We start from the raw sequence: 18,073 nt of genomic DNA on the forward strand, positions 1-18,073 counted from the left end.
CAAGGCGGAAGGAAAATGAGAGGTGACACAAGCTGCAGTTGCAAAGGGCTTGTATGGATGCTTTTGGCTGAGTAGAAATCAGAGTGGATGGTGAATGATGGGAGACTCTTGTGTTCCACAGCACAACAGGAGATTTTGAAGGGTTTGTAAATATGACCAATATTTAGTTTAGAGATACAGCGTGGAAACAGGCCCTTCAGTCCACCAAGTCCATGCTAACCAGCGATCATCCGTACACTTGTTCTATCCTACACACCAGAGCCAATTTACAGAAGCCAATTAACCTACAAACCCGGATGTCTTTGGGATGTGGGAGAAAACCGGAGCACCCGTAGAAAACCCAAGCAGGTCACAGGGAGAATGTACAAACTCCGCAGACAGCACCCGTAGTCAGGATCGAACCCGGGTCTCCGGCCGGGATAATTCAGGTGAATAGGAGATGGAACAGAAGATGTTGGAAAGTTACAGGGCAGGGGTTTGGGTAATTTTCTGTTTAGTTTATTGTCATGTATACAGAAGTACTGTGAAAACCTTTATCTACCAAATCAACAAAATTTTGACTTGTTCTAAATGAATGTTCTACCATATAATTTTAAGTTCTTCATATTATCTTGGAAAATTTAAAACAGCATTTTTTAAAGGGCGGCAAGGTGGCGCAACGGTAGAGTTGCTGCCATGCAGAGTCAGAGATCCGGGTTCGATCCTGACTACAGGTCCTGTCTGTACGGAGTTTGTACGTTCTCCCTGTGACTGTGTGGGTTTTCTCCAGGTGCTCCGGTTTCCTCCGCCATTCGAAAGGTTTGTAAGTTAATTGGCTTCTGTAAGTTGTAAGTTGTCCTTAATATGTAGGATAGTGCTAGTGTATGGGGATCACAGGTCGGCCCGGACTCGGTGGGCCAAAGGGCCTGTTTCCACGCTGTATCTCTAAAGTCTAAAGCTGAGTCATAATCCCTTGAAGGCTTGGTAGATGAATATATAATGCACTGTGATGCTGAAACACACAATATTAGACAAAAGCTGGTGAATAACTGAAAAACTGCCACATTAAACAACATTCAAGTGTACTTTGGATAAATAAGAAATCCATTTTTAAAACTCTATCATTTGTAATAAAAGCAGGCAGAATTGTCAAGTTTGGCTGCCACATTTCCTAAACGTCTGCCACCAAGAATCACTCAGTAACTTCACCAAATTCTCTACGGGGTTCCATTATTTGTGCCTGACCAACTCCTTCCTTACCTTGGCACCAAAAGGCGGCTAACATGCCTCACGCCAAAGAAACAAAGACCAGTTTGTCTCTGGCAAATAAATGGAAGATGCAAAAAAAATGTTTGATAAGAACAAGGACCAAGATTTTAAAGATTAAGTGACTTCCTAAAGGTTTTCCACCAAAAATCTGTCAGTAATTTGGATTGTCCTGTTAAAGTTACACATCAGCTCATTTCAGTAGATACTGAAAATAAACTTAACCTTTTTCAAGGAAATTTTACAAAACTACAATTGTAAGGTATGACTCGACTGTAAGTGGTGAGTGTGTGGAATTCTCTGCCACAGAAGGTAGTTGAGGCCAGTCCATTGGCTATATTTAAGAGGGAGTTAGATGTGGCCCTTTATGCTAAAGGGATCAGGGGGTATGGAGAGAAGGCAGGTACAGGCTACTGAGCTGAATGATCAGCCATGATCATATTGAATGGCGGTGCAGGCTCGAAGGGCCGAATGGCCTACTCCTGCACCTATTTTCTATGTTTCTATGTTTCTAATAAAAATTTCCAAGTTTTATAAAAGGTTGGGTTGTTAAATGAATGCTGTATTCTTGGCTAGAGTTGAATGACCTTCTGACTACTGGTACCTATCGCTGCATACCATGCTGAGTCGCACCACTGAGACTTCACCCCCCCTCGCAAACAACTACTTCGAACACAGCATTACGATATGTACACCTTTCAAAAGCAATGATCTGCCTCTCAATGGTTCCTTAATAATCCAATTCAGAAAATCTTTTGCATCCAATAATGAACCCTGATTTAATTGTTAATTTAAGGCCAAGCATTTCTGTGCAATTTTGGCATTGGTGCAAAACGTTCTCCTCCTAATCAGATACTGACTGGAACTGATGAAACGGAACTGGTCCTGGATTCTTGTGACCTTTGTCTAGGCATGGTGAAAACACAGCAGGATAGGCCCACTACCCCCTCCGGGAGGTCTCCTTCGTCTGCCCACTCATTGAGATCTGGGTTGAAACACTGGATACATTTCTTATATTTCTTCTCCGCCTCATTCCACCCGCCCACTACATAGATCTTATTGTCAAGATTCGTAACACCGGCAGTGCTGACGCCAAGACGGAGAGGAACAGCGTAGCACCACTGCCCGGTGCGAGGGCTGTAACATTCAACCGGAAGCACGTCAATCCTCTCACCGCGACCCCCGAGCTGACTCCCACCCAACACGTACACACGGTCTAAGAGCGAGATGGCGCAGTGCCATCCTCTGGGTGTGCTCAGGTTAGCCGCATCTTGCCAACTGTCTGCTGAGGCATCGTAGGCCGACACCAAGCGGGAGTACAAGTTATTGATGTAGCCCCCAGTAACCAGGATTTTCCCATCTATCACAGCAGAGGCATGGCAGCACCTGGGCACCTCCAAAGGCTCTTTAAGATGCCATTTGTTGGTTACTGGCACATAGCATTCGACAGAAGCAAGGAGACCATCTGAATTCCTGCCCCCAACTGCAAAGATTAAACCATTGAAAACATTTAGGCTGAAGTGGGTACGTCTATGGATCGTGCTTGCCAGGTGAATCCAAGTATTGAATCGTGGGTCGTACCTGGAAAAAAAAATAAAAGCAAATGCAAATACACATATAACCAAATTTCATGATATTTTCTCAAGTATTCTCAAACCACCGTGGCACAGTGGTGCAGAGGTAGAGTTGCTGCCTTACAACGCCAGAGACCTCGGTTCGATCCTGACTACAGGTGCTTTCTGTACGGAGTTTGTACGTTCTCCCTTGTGACCACGTGGGTTTTCCCCAGGTGCTCTAGTTTCTTCCCATACTCCAAAGACGTGCAGGTTTGTAGGTTAATTTGGCTTCAATTAAAAATTGTAAATTGTCTATAGGGTTTGCAATAGTGTTCGTGCACAAGGACATCACTGGGTGGCGCGGTTACGGTGGGTCGAAGGGCCTGTCATCGCTTTTAATAACATTGATAGAAAATAGTGAAGAAACATTGAATACAGTTCATTTAAGGTCAGAAGATTAGTTAATAGCTGAGCTAATTTTCAAATTAACCTCCTCAGAGTACGAAAAAGTGTCTCGACCTGAAACGTCACCTTTTCCTTTTCTCTAGAAACGCTGCCCGATCTGCTGAGTTATTCTAGTACTTTCTGCCAATCTTTGGTGTAAACCAGCATCTGCTTTCCTTCCTACACTTCTTAAATTAAAGCTATCGTCTGCATGAATTGATTTTGATCTTCCGTAAATACTTGCTTTCCACATTTGAAGAAAATAATGAACTCTTGATATGAAATTTTAATGGGCCACGAACATACCCTAATTCTTTTGCTGAAGAGTTATGAAGTTAACCAATTGGAACCAAAATCAGGAGAGATTTCTTCACTCAGAGCCTGTGAATGTTTCCACCACAGAAGATAGTGGACGATAAGCCATGAAGTTCATTTAAGAGAAGATACTGTAGATATACTTCAAAATACTAAAGGAAACAGATACAAGTGGAAAATATGAGAGAACAAGGTACTTAAAGTCCTCATAGTCCCCACTTGGGTAATGTACAACCTAATAGAGTCATTGAGTGATACAGTGTGGAAACAGGGCCTTTGGCTCAACTTGCTCATACATTGGCCAACATGTCCCAGCTACACTAGTCCCACCTGCCTGAGCTTGGTCCATATCCTTCCAAACTTGTCCTATCCATGTACCTGTCTAACGGTTTCTTAAATGTTGGCATAGTCCCAGCCTCAACGACCTCCTCTCGGAGCTTGTTCCATACACCCACCACTATTCGTGTGAAAAAGTTACCCCTCAGATTCCTATTAAATCTTTTCCACTTCACCTTGAACCTATGTCCTCAATTCCCCAACTCTGGGCAAGAGATTATTTGCATCTACCAGATCTATTCCTCTCATGATTTTATACACCTCTAAAAGATCATCCCTCATCCTCCTGTGCTCCAAGGAATAGAGACCTGGCCTACTCAACCTTTCCCTATAGCTCAGACCCTCCAGTCCTGGCAACATCCTGGTAAATCTTCTCTGAACGCTTTCAAGCTTGACAATATCTTTCCTATAACACAGTGCCCAGAACTGAACACAATACTCTAAATGCGGTCTCACCAACGTCTTATACAACTGCAACATGACCTCCCAACTTCTGTACTCAATACTCTGACTGATGAAGGCCAAAACGCCAAAAGCCTTTTTGACCACCTTATCTACCTGCGACTCAACCTTCAAGGAACCACGCACCTGCACTCCTAGATCCCTCTGCTCTACAACACTCCCCAGAGGCCTACCATTTACTATGAAGGTCCTGCCCTTGTCAACCATTCCTCAGTCCACTTGGCCAATCGATCCAGATCCTGCTGCGATCTTTCACAATCATCTTCACTATCTGCAAAACCACCCACTTTTGTCTCATCAGCAAACTTGGTTATGTTCTCATCAAAATCATTGATGTAGATGACAAACAGTAATGGGCCCAGCACCGAACCCTGAGGCACACAACGAGAAACAGGCTTCCAGTCCGAGAAGCAACCTTTCACCATCTGCTTCCTTCCATGAAGTCAATTTGCTGTCTATTCAGCTATCTCTCCTTGGATCCCATGGTATGATCATTGAATTCTCCAATTTTAAGTAACTCACCTACAAACAACTCCCCTCCCTTCTCCACCCTTTCCTCCTTTTCTCCCCCTTGTGCCCCACTTGATTTCATACCCATTTCTCGCCTCCTCCATCCCCCCTGTTCTCTTCCACCAATATTCATTCCCCTGGCTTCAAAATTTGTTCCTCTCCTATCCTTATCTCACACTTTGTCTTTTCATCTCTGGTCTTTGTCCAACCATCTGCCAATCAACCCCCACCCTCACCTGTATCCACCTATCACTTGCCAAGATGCATCTTGTCCCCACTTCCCTTCCAGCTTTCTGCACCTCCCCTCACCACAGTCTCTATTCATGCTCTCCAGAGATACTGCCTGACCCGCCGAGTTACTCCAGCATTTTGAATCTTTTTAGTTTAGTTTAGTTTAAAGATGTAAATCGGCATTGTGGATGTAGAGAGGATGTTTCCATGAGTGGGAGGGTGTAGGACCAGAGGGCACAGCCTCAGAATAAAAGGACGTACCTTTTGAAAGGAGATAAGGAGGAATTTGTTTAGTCAGAGGGTGGTGAATCATTGCCACAGAGGCTGTGGAGGCCACATCAATGGATATTTTTAAGGCAGAGAAGGACACATTCTTGATTAGTATGGGTGTCAGGTGTCAGGATATCTTATTTATTCTAAGTACACATCAATTTTGTTTTATGTGGCAGTTTTTCAGTGATTCACAAGCTTTTGTCTAATATTGTGTGTTTCAGCATCGCAGTGCATTATAAAAGCCTTAAAGCGTTAGACTTTAGAGATACAGTGTGGAAACAGGCCCTTTGGCCCACCGAGTCCATGCCAACCAGCGATCACCCCGTACACTAACACTATCCTACACACTAGGGACAATTTAAGCAAAGCCAATTAACTTACAAACCCATACTTCTTTGAAATACAGGAAGGATGGGAAAAAACCCATGGGGTCACGGGGAGAACCTACAAACCATATAGAAAGCAGGATCGAAGCCAGGTCTCTGGCGCTGTAAGGCTGCAACTCTACCGCTGCACCGCCGTGCTACCCCACGAATGTCCCACTAATTCAGAAATGTCTCAAACAATAATTATGAGTCAATTAAAAAAAGAACACAATGCAACTTCAACTCCAGTAATTAAAAATTATTTAAAACATTTAACTATCGATGACAAAGTAAATACAGAAACAAAGAACTGTAGGTGCTGGTGAGAGGTTACCTAAAATTGAATCACTCAACGTTCATACAACATTGGGTTGTAAGCTACTCAAGTGGAATATGAGGTGCTGTTCCTCCAGTTTGTGTGTGGCCTCACTCTAACAATGGAGGCCCAGGACAGAAAGGTTAGTGTGGGAATGGGAAGGGGAGTTATAATGGTCAGCAACCGGGAGATCCAGCAGGACTTGGTGGACCGAGCACAAGTGTTCAGTGAAACGGTTGCCGAGTGCACGCTTGGTCTCACCGATGTACAGGAGGGCACATCGGGAACGCCGCTGCAGTCGGTGAGGTAAATATAAAATGATTGTACATAAGTTTTTAAACTCTGTTCTTTACAGCCGTTCCTCTCCTTTGACAGCAAATTATGGTCCATTTATAGTTCAGTACTGCATTTTACTCAACTTTAACGTAGCATTTATTGGTTCATTAAATGGGATTTTCATTTTAAAGTGCATTAGTTAGAGAACACCATTTCTAAATGAGAGACTAATTGATAGTCTAAAGCCAATGTTCACATAGATATGTTCAATGGTCCAATGCAATAAATTTTAAAAACAGATGATTAAACAGTGAATACATTTCTTATATTGTCTCAATGTTACATGTTAATGGTACAAATGTTAAATTTGTAAAGAGAATAACTATTTAATGAAAATAATTATATAAGGGTTTCCAGAGTAAAGCAGTGCACTACTTGTTTTAGCAGAGATGTGCAGATGGAGAATCCAGATCCATTTTGGGGGCTGTTCAAATGATTGTGGAAGTACTGATCCTCCTGACAATCCATGCATCATTGTTAACACCATTGCACTTTGACTCCGTGTGGAGTCACAACACCCTTCCAGATAGATGGCTGGCAAGACAAACAATGAATCTGAATATAAGACACAAAAAGCTGGAGTAACTCAGCAGGATGGGTAGCATCTCTGGAGCGAAGGAATGGGTGACGTTTCAGGTCGAGACCCTTCTTCAGACTGGTTAGGGATAAGTGAAACGAGAGATATAGACGGTGATATGGAGAGATAAAGAACAATGAATGAAAGATATATGCAAAAAAGTAACGATGATAAAGGAAACAGGCCATTGTTAGCTGTTTGTAGAGTGAAAATGAGAAGCTGGTACGACTTGGCGAATCTGAACTCGGCATAGAATCGGCATTTCAGCAGAGAGAAAGTGCCTTAAGAGCGTTGTTTTTAGTGCATTTAGATAAAATAATACTTGTGTTTTATCTAGAAATATTTAACATTTTCTAATTTGTCAATAGTAGGTTAAATTACTATATTTAGTATAGAAACAGAGAAAATAGGTGCAGGAGGAGGCCATTTGGCTCTTCGAGGCAGCACCGCCATTCATCGTGATCATGGCTGGTCATCCAAAATCAGTAACCCGTGCCTGCCTTCTCCCCATATCCCTTGATTCCACTAGCCCCTGGAGCTCTATCTAACTCTCTTTTAAATTCATCCAGTGAATTGGCTTCCACTGCCTTCTGTGGCAGAGAATTCCACAAATTCACAACTCTCTGGGTGAAAAAGTTTCTTCTCACCTCAGTTTTAAATGGCCTCCCTTTTATTCTTAGACTGTGGCCCCTGGTTCTGGACTCCCAAAACATTGGGAACATTTTTCCTGCATCTAGCTTGTCCAGTCCTTTTATAATTTTATACATCTCTTTCAAATCCCCTCTCATCCTTCTAAACCTCAGTGAATACAAGTCCAGTCTTTCCAATCTTTCCTTATATGACAGTCCCTCCATCTCAGGGAATAACCTCATGAACCTAACCTGCACTGCCTCAATAGCAAGGACGCCCTTCCTCAAATTAGACCAAAACCAAAATTAGACAATAGTCCAGGGCCCTATACAACTGCAGAAGGACCTCTTTGCTCCTATACTCAAATCCTCTCATTATGAAGGCCAACATGCCATTTGCTTTCTTCACTGCCTTCTGTACCTGCACGCTTACTTTCAGTGACTGGTGTACAAGGACTCCAAGATCTCATTGCACTTCTCCTTTACCTAATCTGACACCATTGAGATAATAATCTGCCTCCTTGTTTTTGCCGGCAAAGTGGATAACCTCACATTTATCTACATTATACTGCATCTGCCATGCATCTGCTCAACCTGTCCAAGTCACTCTGCAACCTCCGAACATCATCTTCGCAGTTCACACTGCCACCCAGCTTTGTTTCATCTGCAAACTTGCTAGTGTTACTTCTAATTCCATCATCCAAATCATTAATATATATTGTAAATAGTTGCGGCCCCAGCACCGAGCCTTGCAGCACTCCACTCACCACTGCCTGCCATTCTGAATACCCGTTTATTCCTACTCTTTGCTTCCTGTCTGCCAACCAATTCTCTATCCATGTCAATACCCTACCCCCAATACCATGTGCTCTAATTTTGCTCACCAACCTCCCGTGTGGGACCTTATCAAAGGCTTTCTGAAAGTCTAGATACACTACATCCACTGGCTCTCCTTCATCTATTTTACTTGTCACATCCTCAAAAAATTCCAGAAGATTAGTCAAGCAGGATATCCCCTTCATAAATCCATGCTGACTTGGACCAATCCTTTTACTGCTATCCAAATGCGCAGTTATTACATCTTTAATAATTGAATCCAGCATCTTCCCCACCACCGATGTCAGGCTAACTGGTCTATAATGCCCTGTTTTCTCTCTTGCTCCTTTCTTGAAAAGTGGGATAACATTAGTTACCCTCCAATCCACAGGAACTGATCCTAAATCTATTGAACATTGGAAAATGATCACCAATGCGTAGGAAAATAACTGCAGATGCTGGTACAAATCGAAGGTATTCACAAAATGCGTTCACGATTTCTGGAGCCACCTCCTCGAGTACCCTGGGATGCAGACCATCAGGCCCTGGGGATTTATCAGCCTTCAGTCCCATCAGTCTACCCAATACTATTTCTCGCCTAATGCAAATTTCTTTCAGTTCCTGTCTCCCTAGATCCTCTGTCCTCTAGTACGTCTGGATTAACATATAGTTAAAAAAACCATGATAGTATGTTTGATTAGTTTGTTAATAAAAATTAGTATGTTAATAATTTCTTTCAGTGCTGGAAAATGTTGGAGACATTCACAAACATTACAGTTCTGTCATTATTTGGATAGTTGGTGTTTCTGGTAGTTATGACTTAGTTAGATGTCAAATCACTTTGTTTAGTTTAGAGATAATGCGGAAACAGACCCTTTGGCCCAGTTACATTAGTCTATACTTTACTTTAGATATATAGTGACGAAACAGGCCCTTTGGCCCACCAAGTCCACGCTAACCAGCGATCACCCCGTGCACTAGTACTTTCCTTTGTGTTATGTAATACCAAATTTTTCATCTACTCCTGACACATTAGAGGCAATTTCATTTACAGAGGCCTATTAACCTACAACCCGCTGTCTTTGGAGTGTGGGAGGAAACTGGAGCACCCGAAGAAAAGCCAAGCAGGTCACAGGAGAAGGTACAAACTCCATACGGACAGCATCCGCAGTCAGGATCGAACCCAGATCTCTGGTGCCATGAGGCAGCAACTCTACCGCTGCGCCACTGTGTCGTACTTCAGGGAGCGGAAAGTACCTTATGTAAAATCTAGTAGAGTGCTGGGCCTCACCGATCATAGGCCAGTTTCATGAATTTGCTGTAGGCAATGAAGGGTAAAACACGGTGGTGTAGCAGTTGCACACGGCATGGTGACACATCGGTAGAGTTGCTGTCTTACTGCGCCAGAAACACAGGTTCAATCCTGACTACGAATGCTGTTTGTATGGTGTTTGTACGTTCTCCCCATGACCGCGTGGGTTTATCGGGTGCTCCGGTTTCCTCCCACACTCCAAAGATGTACTGGTTAGTAGACTAATTGACCTCTGTAAATTGTAAATTGTCCCTAGTGTGAGTAGGATTGTGCTGGTGTGCGGGGATCGCTGGTCGGCTAGACTCGGTGGGCTGAAGGCCTGTTTCTGTACAGTAGCTCTAAACTAAACTAAAACTAAACAGCGATAGACATGGACAACGTCACTCTCTGAGGCAGGCCATGTTGAATTATTTTAAAGATGGGTTAAATATGGAATCTCATTGAACAAAGTTGAGAGTTGCTGAAAATCGATGCTGAAATACAACCTTGATCCGTAATGCTGAATAAGTGGTGTTCCGAAAACATATCCTTCACAATTGTCCGTAACACAGACTCCTGACAGAAATTGACTGAATTTATTGTTTCTTGTGGGTTTTGTGTTCATTTAGTTTTGTTTTCCTCACATTAATTCCTCGACAATTTTTTATTCAGTATGTCCAAACTTCCTGCTAGTGATTTGTGAATCCCATGAGGGCAAATTTCCATGACCCAAAATCCCAGTATTATATTTCAAAATAAAATGCAATTCCAAAATGCTTGGTAGAAAATTTCAATTCATTTTTAACTTCCTCGTGTGTGTTGAAACATGGACAAATTCCTACGAAATTTAAAATATTTAGTTACTTTCTAGTGACTATCATTACCTGCAGAAGTTGCCCACGGCATGTTTGGCCTGATTCCTGGCATCATTTTGATCTTCTCCTCCGGCTACGTAGAGAAACCCATCCATCACAGATACACACTGATTGAAGCTCTTGTAAGGCATTTCAGACAGTTTGTTCCAATTCCGTTCGGGATCCCTGTAGATAACATCCCTGCTGAGTGACTTTTCTGTTAGCTCTTGACGGCCGCCCACGATAACTAGAACTTTAAGGCCACTTCGAACTTTTGTCCTTCTCGACTGCAAGGTGTTTTGTTGATAGGGAAGGAGATGGTAGTTCATGGCTTCTACAAGAAACTTGTGACATTCTAAATCTTGCATCATTCTCGGCACAGTTTGAACGTAATTCACCAGATCCTGCGCTGAAATGGTACCGAACCGGATGCTGATTAGTAAATCTGCTGCAAATTTCACCCTTTTATTATCAAAATCCAGCCATTTCATTACGATCTGGAATGCTGCAAGTTCTGAAGGTAACTGCAAGGCATCATCCAGCATGAATTCCATTATTTGTTCAAACGTTAGCTTCAAGAACTGGTCCCTTTCTGAAAACTCTAGGAAATGTTCAGTTATGAATCTATGGGCCGCTTCCTTGGTGCTTTTAAGTCCGTATGTTTCTGCAATATTAGCGATATACATGCAATTCTCAACATTGATTTCCTGCATTAAAAAGTCACAGCACATCTTCAGGAGAGAATTGATCTGGAGTAGGTTGGCTGTTGCTATTGTGCTCGCAATGGTATACAATGATAACGTGATCTTTCCACTGTACGCGTAAGTGATGACAGTGACGAGGCCAACTGGAGAAATTTCATTGAGGTCTATTTTTTTTGTGGATGGGTCTTTCTTCAGGATATTCCTGAAGTACTCGCTGCAAGAAGCCATCACTACTTTGTGAACCCCAAATGACTTGGTTTTTGTGGAAATGGTTAAATCACACAGAAAATTTTCTTGCCTCATTCTGTTGATGGCTTCCAAGAGACTGGAACTGTGGAATGAGTTGGAAATCTCAGTTGAAATACAACTAAAGCCATTGCCTCCGTCTACAAGGCCATTCACGCCATTTAAATGGATGATCGTACTTTCTTCCACAATAACAGTCGTGTCCTTAATTTCTGCTTTATTCTTTTTAATATTTTTCTTCTTTGGTGCCATGACTGTAAGGCTCTGTCACAGTCACAATCTGTAACACATATATTTATTTATGAACTTAGTAAGTCATTCTATAATCCACTATTTAAAAGCATACATATTTAAAACTCTTAAGACTGTACACATGGCACATATTGAAATATTGTTGCACCCTTTGTCCTTTATCTGTGCACTGTGGACAGCTTGATTGTATTCATACATAGTCTTTTCTTTGAGTGGATAGCACGGAAACGTTTGCTAACTGTAGACATACCACATATTGAAATGTTGTTTTACCCCTTATCTGCTCACTGTGGACAGCTTGATTGTATTCATGCATAGTCCTCTCTTTGACTGGATAGCACGTAAACAAAAGCTTTTCACTGTACCTCGGTACACTTGACAATAATAAAGTAAAATCTTGTTCTTTGTTCCAAAACTTATAGAGTAACTATCACCACTTCAAGTCTACTCCAAGGGTCATACAACAATTGGGGAACTTTTAGAGCGTGGGTGCCGAGGCCACATGGGTAATATGTGATCCATGCTCCAACACCTTGAGATAATGTCCAGTCAACAACTTTAATGAAGATAGACACAAAAAGCTGGAGTAACAGGCACCATAGCATCTCTGGAGAGAAGGAATGGGTGACGTTTTCGGTCGAGACACTTCTTCAGAGATGATGCCTGTCCCGCTGAGTTACTCCAGCTTTTTGTGCCTATTTTCGGTTTAAACCAGCATTTGCAGTTCCTTCCTACACAATCAACTTTAAAGAGTTTAATTGGGAGAAAAACACTGGCTGGGTCACTGGGAAGAACACTTCTGGTGTCCTTAGGGGTAAGAAATGCTTGCATCCGTCTGGAAGCGGCAGAATCAATGACACATCTGATCCAAAAGGCGACACGTGGCATTTCCAACAGTGCTCACCCACTCGCTGGTCTTCAGCGTGTCAGCTGGTAATTGATTCTCCCTGGCTGATGTTGAACCAGTAACCTTCCGACTTTACACACAAAACATTGTTACACAATTTTCATTGGGGAGTATTTCCAGAACATAGGTTGGTGAAAATGAAACAAGCTCATTGGTAATTCATAAGTTTATCTGCAGATTATCTGACACAAGCAAGATCATAAGCTCTTGACCCGAAACGTCATCTATTCCTTTTCTTCAGAGATGTTGTCTGATCCGCTGAGTTACTCCAGCTTTTTGTGTCTATCTTTGGTTAAAACCAGCACCTGCAGTCCCTTCCTACACACAGCGAGTATAGACTATTGGGAGGTCATGTTGCAGTTGGATAACACGTTGGTGAGGCCATATTTAAAATAATGTGTCCAGTTTTGGCACCATGTTATTGGAAAGATATTGTCAAGCTGGAAAGGGTGCAGAGAAGATTTATGAGGATGTTGCCAGGACATGAGGGCTTGAGCTACAGAGAGAGGTTGAGCAGGCTAGGACTCTATTCCTTGGAGCACAGGAGGCTAAGGGGTGATCTTATAGAGGTGTATAAAATCATGAGAGGAATAGATTGAGTAAATGCACAGTATCTTGCCCAATGTAAGGGAATTGAGAACCAGAGGACGTCAGTTTAAGTTGAGGGGGGAATGATTTAAGTGGAACCCGAGGGGTCTTTTTTTTTTTTACACAAAGGGTGATGGGTGTATGGAACGAGCTGCCAGAGGAGGTAGTTGAGGCAGGTACCATTGCAACATTTAAGAAACATTTAGACAGGTACATGGATAGGACAGGTTTAACGGAAAATGGGCCAAACACAGGCAAGTGGGACCAGTGTAGATGGTACATTTTGTTGGTGTGGGCAAGCTGGGCTTGTTTTCACTCTTTATCAAATCACTGCAACATAACTATGAGTTAAGAACAGCTCTGAGAAATAAGAGTTTCGTATACAACTTTTCTGTCAGCACAATAGTCTTTTATACATCTTATTTATTTATTTTCCAGTCAATAATACAATGCAACAGATTGACCATAAGTTGTGAAAGTTAAATAGTACGAAATCATTGTATCAAAAATAAAACAATATAATCACACATGATATTTTCTGACCAAAAAAAAGGTGTAGGCAGAAGCCAAGCTTATTGTGCCTACCCTTAATACTTAACAAAATATAATTAAAAAAACACAACATAAGTCAGAAGCAGATAAACAAAACATAGAAACACAAATATAGTCAAGAACCATAATTTCTGTCATGTCAGTCGTTTCTCAGTGCTGATCACATATTTTGTATCTTTCAAATATAATATTTATGAACATTTTCTTGAATTTACACATATTACCACACTCTTTTAATTCATTGTTGCAACTATTCCATAAATTGACCCCTTTAACAGTCACACATCTATTTTTCACATTTGTCCTTACCCACTTTTTTTCAAACATATAGTTTATTATTATCGTTATCATCATGTGTACTGAGGTACAGTGAAAAGCTTTTTGTTGCAATATAAAGTCCTGTAAAGTTAGATTTAAGATAGTTTGAAGGTTTCCAATGAGGTAGATGGGAGGTCAGGACTGCTCTCTAGTTGGTGAGAGGACGGTTCAGTTGCCTGATAACAGCTGGGAAGAAATCGTCCCCAAATCTAGAGGTATGCATTTTGAAACTTAGAAACTGTCCCTGAATAATTTGTTCTGAATATAATTATTAAATCAATTTCATACCTAAAGATTATGGCAGTTTGAAATGATGAGAACTATTATTGTTAACTTTCGAAATTAGGGTTAACAACTTTAACAACTTCCAAATGCTTTCCTTTCTTCTTCTTGCATTTGAGGCAGCAGAAGTTATGTAACGCCCTCCAGGTGCTGTAGACAAAAGTGGCAATCCCATGGGTGTCGCTCTGGGTGCAGGTGGCCAGGGTATAACCAGGGATCTTCACATGGGAGCTGTCACTTTTGTGAGTCTCTTGGAGCAGGATTGCAGTGTCTTTGTGGGTCTGTAGCAGGTGTTCAACGATGGTGGTCTTCGCCTTGGTGAGGCCTTCCGCATTCAGCTGCAGCAGGGTGATGCCATCCGGTTCAACATCCGCAGGTGTCCGCCCTAAGATAGCCGCATGCTCCGTGTTGGCGCCAAGCTGCAGCGACTGAGGTTGCATTTGGGCTGCAAGCTGTTGTTGTTTGTTCGTTGTTATTTCTGCTGTCTCTGTTTGTTGTCGTTCGCCTGACCGAGGTCAGTTGACAGGGCTCACCACGAGGAGGTCGACGACATGATTTCCTTTGGGACATGGTCACTTGATTAAGTAAGGAATGCTGGAGCCAATTTGCACACTGCATCCGCAAGTTCATAAATCATAGGAGCAAAATGAAGCAATTCAGCCCATCCACTCTATCCAGGCCTTTCACTATTCGGTAAATTTCCATCCTTATAAACTTCAGCGAGTACAGGCCCAGTGCCGTCAAATGCTCATATGTTAACAATCAACGGAGATTGACAGATCTTTGATTAATTGTGGGGTCAAGGGTTATAGGGAGAAGGCAGGAGAATGGGGTCAAGAGGGAAAGATAGCTGAACCACAATTGAATGGCGGAGTAGACGCGATGGACCTAATGGCCTACTTCTGCTCCTATGACTTTTGAACATGAACCTTTGGGGGTTATTGAGAAATAATACTTGCCAATACACCAGGAGATAACTCTCCGAGTGATTTTTGAAATAGTTTCATTGCATCTTTTTCTTCCACCTGGAACGAGCAGATGAGCCTTGGTGTAATGTCGGTCTCTTCTGGAAGGCAACAGCTGAAGCACTGTGGCAGTCACTCAGAACGACATTGGGACTTCATCATAGATCCTTGTATTGACGTCTGTGGAGCAGGACTTAATTTGAAACCCAATGACTTGGGCAAGATGTGGTCACAGATCACATTCAGAAGGCTGGATTTCAAACTAGAACCCTACATGGTTCGAGATAAGGTATTTGTACTGGGTTTTTTAAATTCACTCTTTTATGTAATTTGTTGGTGTCATTTATGTGTTTGTCTGCATCTACCTACCCTGTCATGCTGCTGCAAGCAAGATTTTGATTGAACCTCCACCTCACCAAACTTGTGCATATGACATTAAACTCAACTTAAAAGCTACCAAACCATCTTAATCTAATAATGTAAATCATTGCATTCAACAATTTTTACCATTTAAAAAACTCTTTAGGATATTTTTTCAACAAAAAAAGTGGCTCTGATTAGCAGTACATTGAACACATGGAGGTGACTGACAGGTAAAGGAATAAGGCCCAGTGAGCTGAAAGTTCAAGCCTCACATTCCTTCCCTCTTTGCATCTGCTGATGTACATCAATCAGCTCCAGGAATAGCAACCGGGCAGCTCAGACTCCAGCAGCTCTCCCAGGGTTTTCCATATTAAGATTGGTTCAAATAAAGATACTGCAGTCCTGGCAAAAACTTATTGGGGGAGGGGGAGGGGGGAGGGGGAGGGGGGGGGGGGGTAAAGTTCCACATTTCATTCATGCTCATTCGTTTATATGTATAAAATAGCTGTTTTAAACCCCAAAACTAATACCTACTTAAATAACAGAATAGAATACACAGACTCGTGTGCGTTAAGTTAAGATTTTAATTAGCATTCCGATCTTAATTTAAAACATTGTTATAGAAAGGCAACCACAAAACTTGCAATTGACTGATAGTTTTAGCCTAACGTGACATGTCCACGGCTATCTCCGATATTGACAATTCAAAGATCTACAAGTTGGAAGTAATACAATTAACGCCAAAGAAGTCGACGCTGAGCCGTTTAACCTTGACACGTTAAAGTGATATTAACCTACTGATATAAATGTACAATATTCCCCAAAGTCTGGAGGGGAGGGGGGGGGGGGGAAGTTGCATTAATATACAGGCTGTCAATGTCATAAATGTTTGAAAGCCTACCCGTGTGACGAAGTCTTCCCAAGATTACGAGAGAAGTTGCCAGCGTGCTGAGTGCCCTCTGGAGCTGAGGAGCGAGGGACTGGCTGAGTGAGGGTCTGTCTGGGAACGATTGTGATTCTGCGCGTTATCCCTCCTAAAGCAAGGGGCTGGGCTGGGCCGGGCCGGGCCGGTGCACGTTTTCGGCGGTGTAGCCATTGACAACACACGCTCGTTGGAGCAGCGGCAGCTTGAATTGAGTTTGTGTGCATGCACGGGAAGGACGAGGGAAATGGCAGAAGAAGTCATGCAAGATGTGCTGCATCTGAAAGAACGACTCCTGAAAGTCAGCCACCCAACGAAGGTGTGTGTGTGTTTGTGGGCTGTTGGATAGCGATTCCAAAGGTGCATTTCTTCCTGCACTCACCTTTGCAATTCCTAGCAACATTCATACCTGGACAAGTTGGTACAGCTGAAACATCATCGATTTACAACCTTCAACCCGAGTTTTCTCCTCACAGCTACTTCTACCAGCATCTGCAGTTCTTCGTTTCTACCAGCGTTTTATATGCTAGGGCATGAATATTCTTTGCACACAAAAAAAAAATTGGAAACATTTTAAAAACTAGGTGTGATAAAATAGTCATAGAATAATAGTGTGGAAACAGGCCCTTCGGTCCAACTTGCCCATACCGGCCAACATGTCCCAGCTACACTCGTCCCACCTGCCTGCATTTGGTCCATATCCCTCCAACCTTGTCCTAGCTGTTGTCCTAGCAACCTTGTACCTGCCTAACTGTTTCTTAAATGTTGGTATAGTCCCAGCCTCAACTACCTCCTCTGGCAGCTTGTTCCATACACCCACCATACTTTGTGTGGAAAAAGTTACCCCTCAGATTCCTATTCAATCTTTTCCCCTTCACCTTAAACCCATGTCCTCGATTCTGGGCAAGAGACCCTCTGCATTTACCCAATCTATTCATTTCATGATTTTATACACCTCTATAAGGTCACCCCTCATCCTCCTGTGTTCCAGGGAATAGAAGTCCTAGCCTACTCAACCTCTCCCTGTAGCTCAGACCCTCGAGTCCTGGCAACATCCTCGTAAATCTTCTCTGTACCCTTTCCAGCTTGACAACATCTTTCCTGTAACATGGTGCCCAGAACTGAACACAATACTCTACATGTGGCCTCACCAACATCTTATATTTTGCACAGCATCTAAAAGCTGGTATTTCTGTACTTTACATAAATGGAAGCAGGATAATCTTTTCAGTTTTTATCTTAAAATTACTTTGGGACATGGACATGTCAAGCTAAAAATGATCCAGTAGCTGCTTTAAAATATACTGATTTCCCCCAAAAGCGTGTAACTTAATCTTCTGTAATTGTGCTGAAAATGTGGTGTGGAGATGATTTTCAGTTGCAGGTGTACCCGACATTTCACATTTCAGTTCTGGAGG

The 18,073-nt window shown here is 42.4% G+C and overlaps 2 protein-coding genes across 2 annotated transcripts in view; one reads left to right on the top strand and one right to left on the bottom strand.

The window, feature by feature from the left end:
• Positions 1 to 2,093: 2,093 nt before the first annotated feature.
• klhl31 (kelch-like family member 31) lies at positions 2,094 to 11,758 on the bottom strand. The gene is made up of 2 exons (XM_078399999.1): positions 10,587 to 11,758; positions 2,094 to 2,826 (listed from the first exon to the last, which is right to left on the bottom strand). Exons 1-2 carry the CDS (start codon positions 11,756 to 11,758, stop codon positions 2,094 to 2,096), a joined length of 1,905 nt encoding a protein of 634 aa, XP_078256125.1.
• A 5,144-nt stretch (positions 11,759 to 16,902) lies between these two features.
• Positions 16,903 to 18,073, top strand: part of eloal (elongin A, like) — a 42,270-nt gene continuing 41,099 nt past the window's right edge. Inside the window, exon 1 of the mRNA XM_078400001.1 lies at positions 16,903 to 16,974. Coding sequence (XP_078256127.1) covers positions 16,903 to 16,974 — 72 coding nt within the window. The remainder of the gene's footprint in view (positions 16,975 to 18,073) is intronic.

The sequence above is a fragment of the Rhinoraja longicauda genome, chromosome 5, assembly GCF_053455715.1.
Source record: "Rhinoraja longicauda isolate Sanriku21f chromosome 5, sRhiLon1.1, whole genome shotgun sequence".
Lineage (NCBI taxonomy): Eukaryota > Metazoa > Chordata > Chondrichthyes > Rajiformes > Arhynchobatidae > Rhinoraja > Rhinoraja longicauda.

Coding starts and splice junctions, on each gene's coding strand:
- klhl31 (XM_078399999.1), bottom strand. CDS start 11,758: ATGGCACCAAAGAAGAAAAATATTAAAAAGAATAAAGCAGAAATTAAG. Junction 2,827..10,586: donor GCCGTGGGCAACTTCTGCAG/GTAATGATAGTC, acceptor TTTTTTTTCCAG/GTACGACCCACGATTCAATA.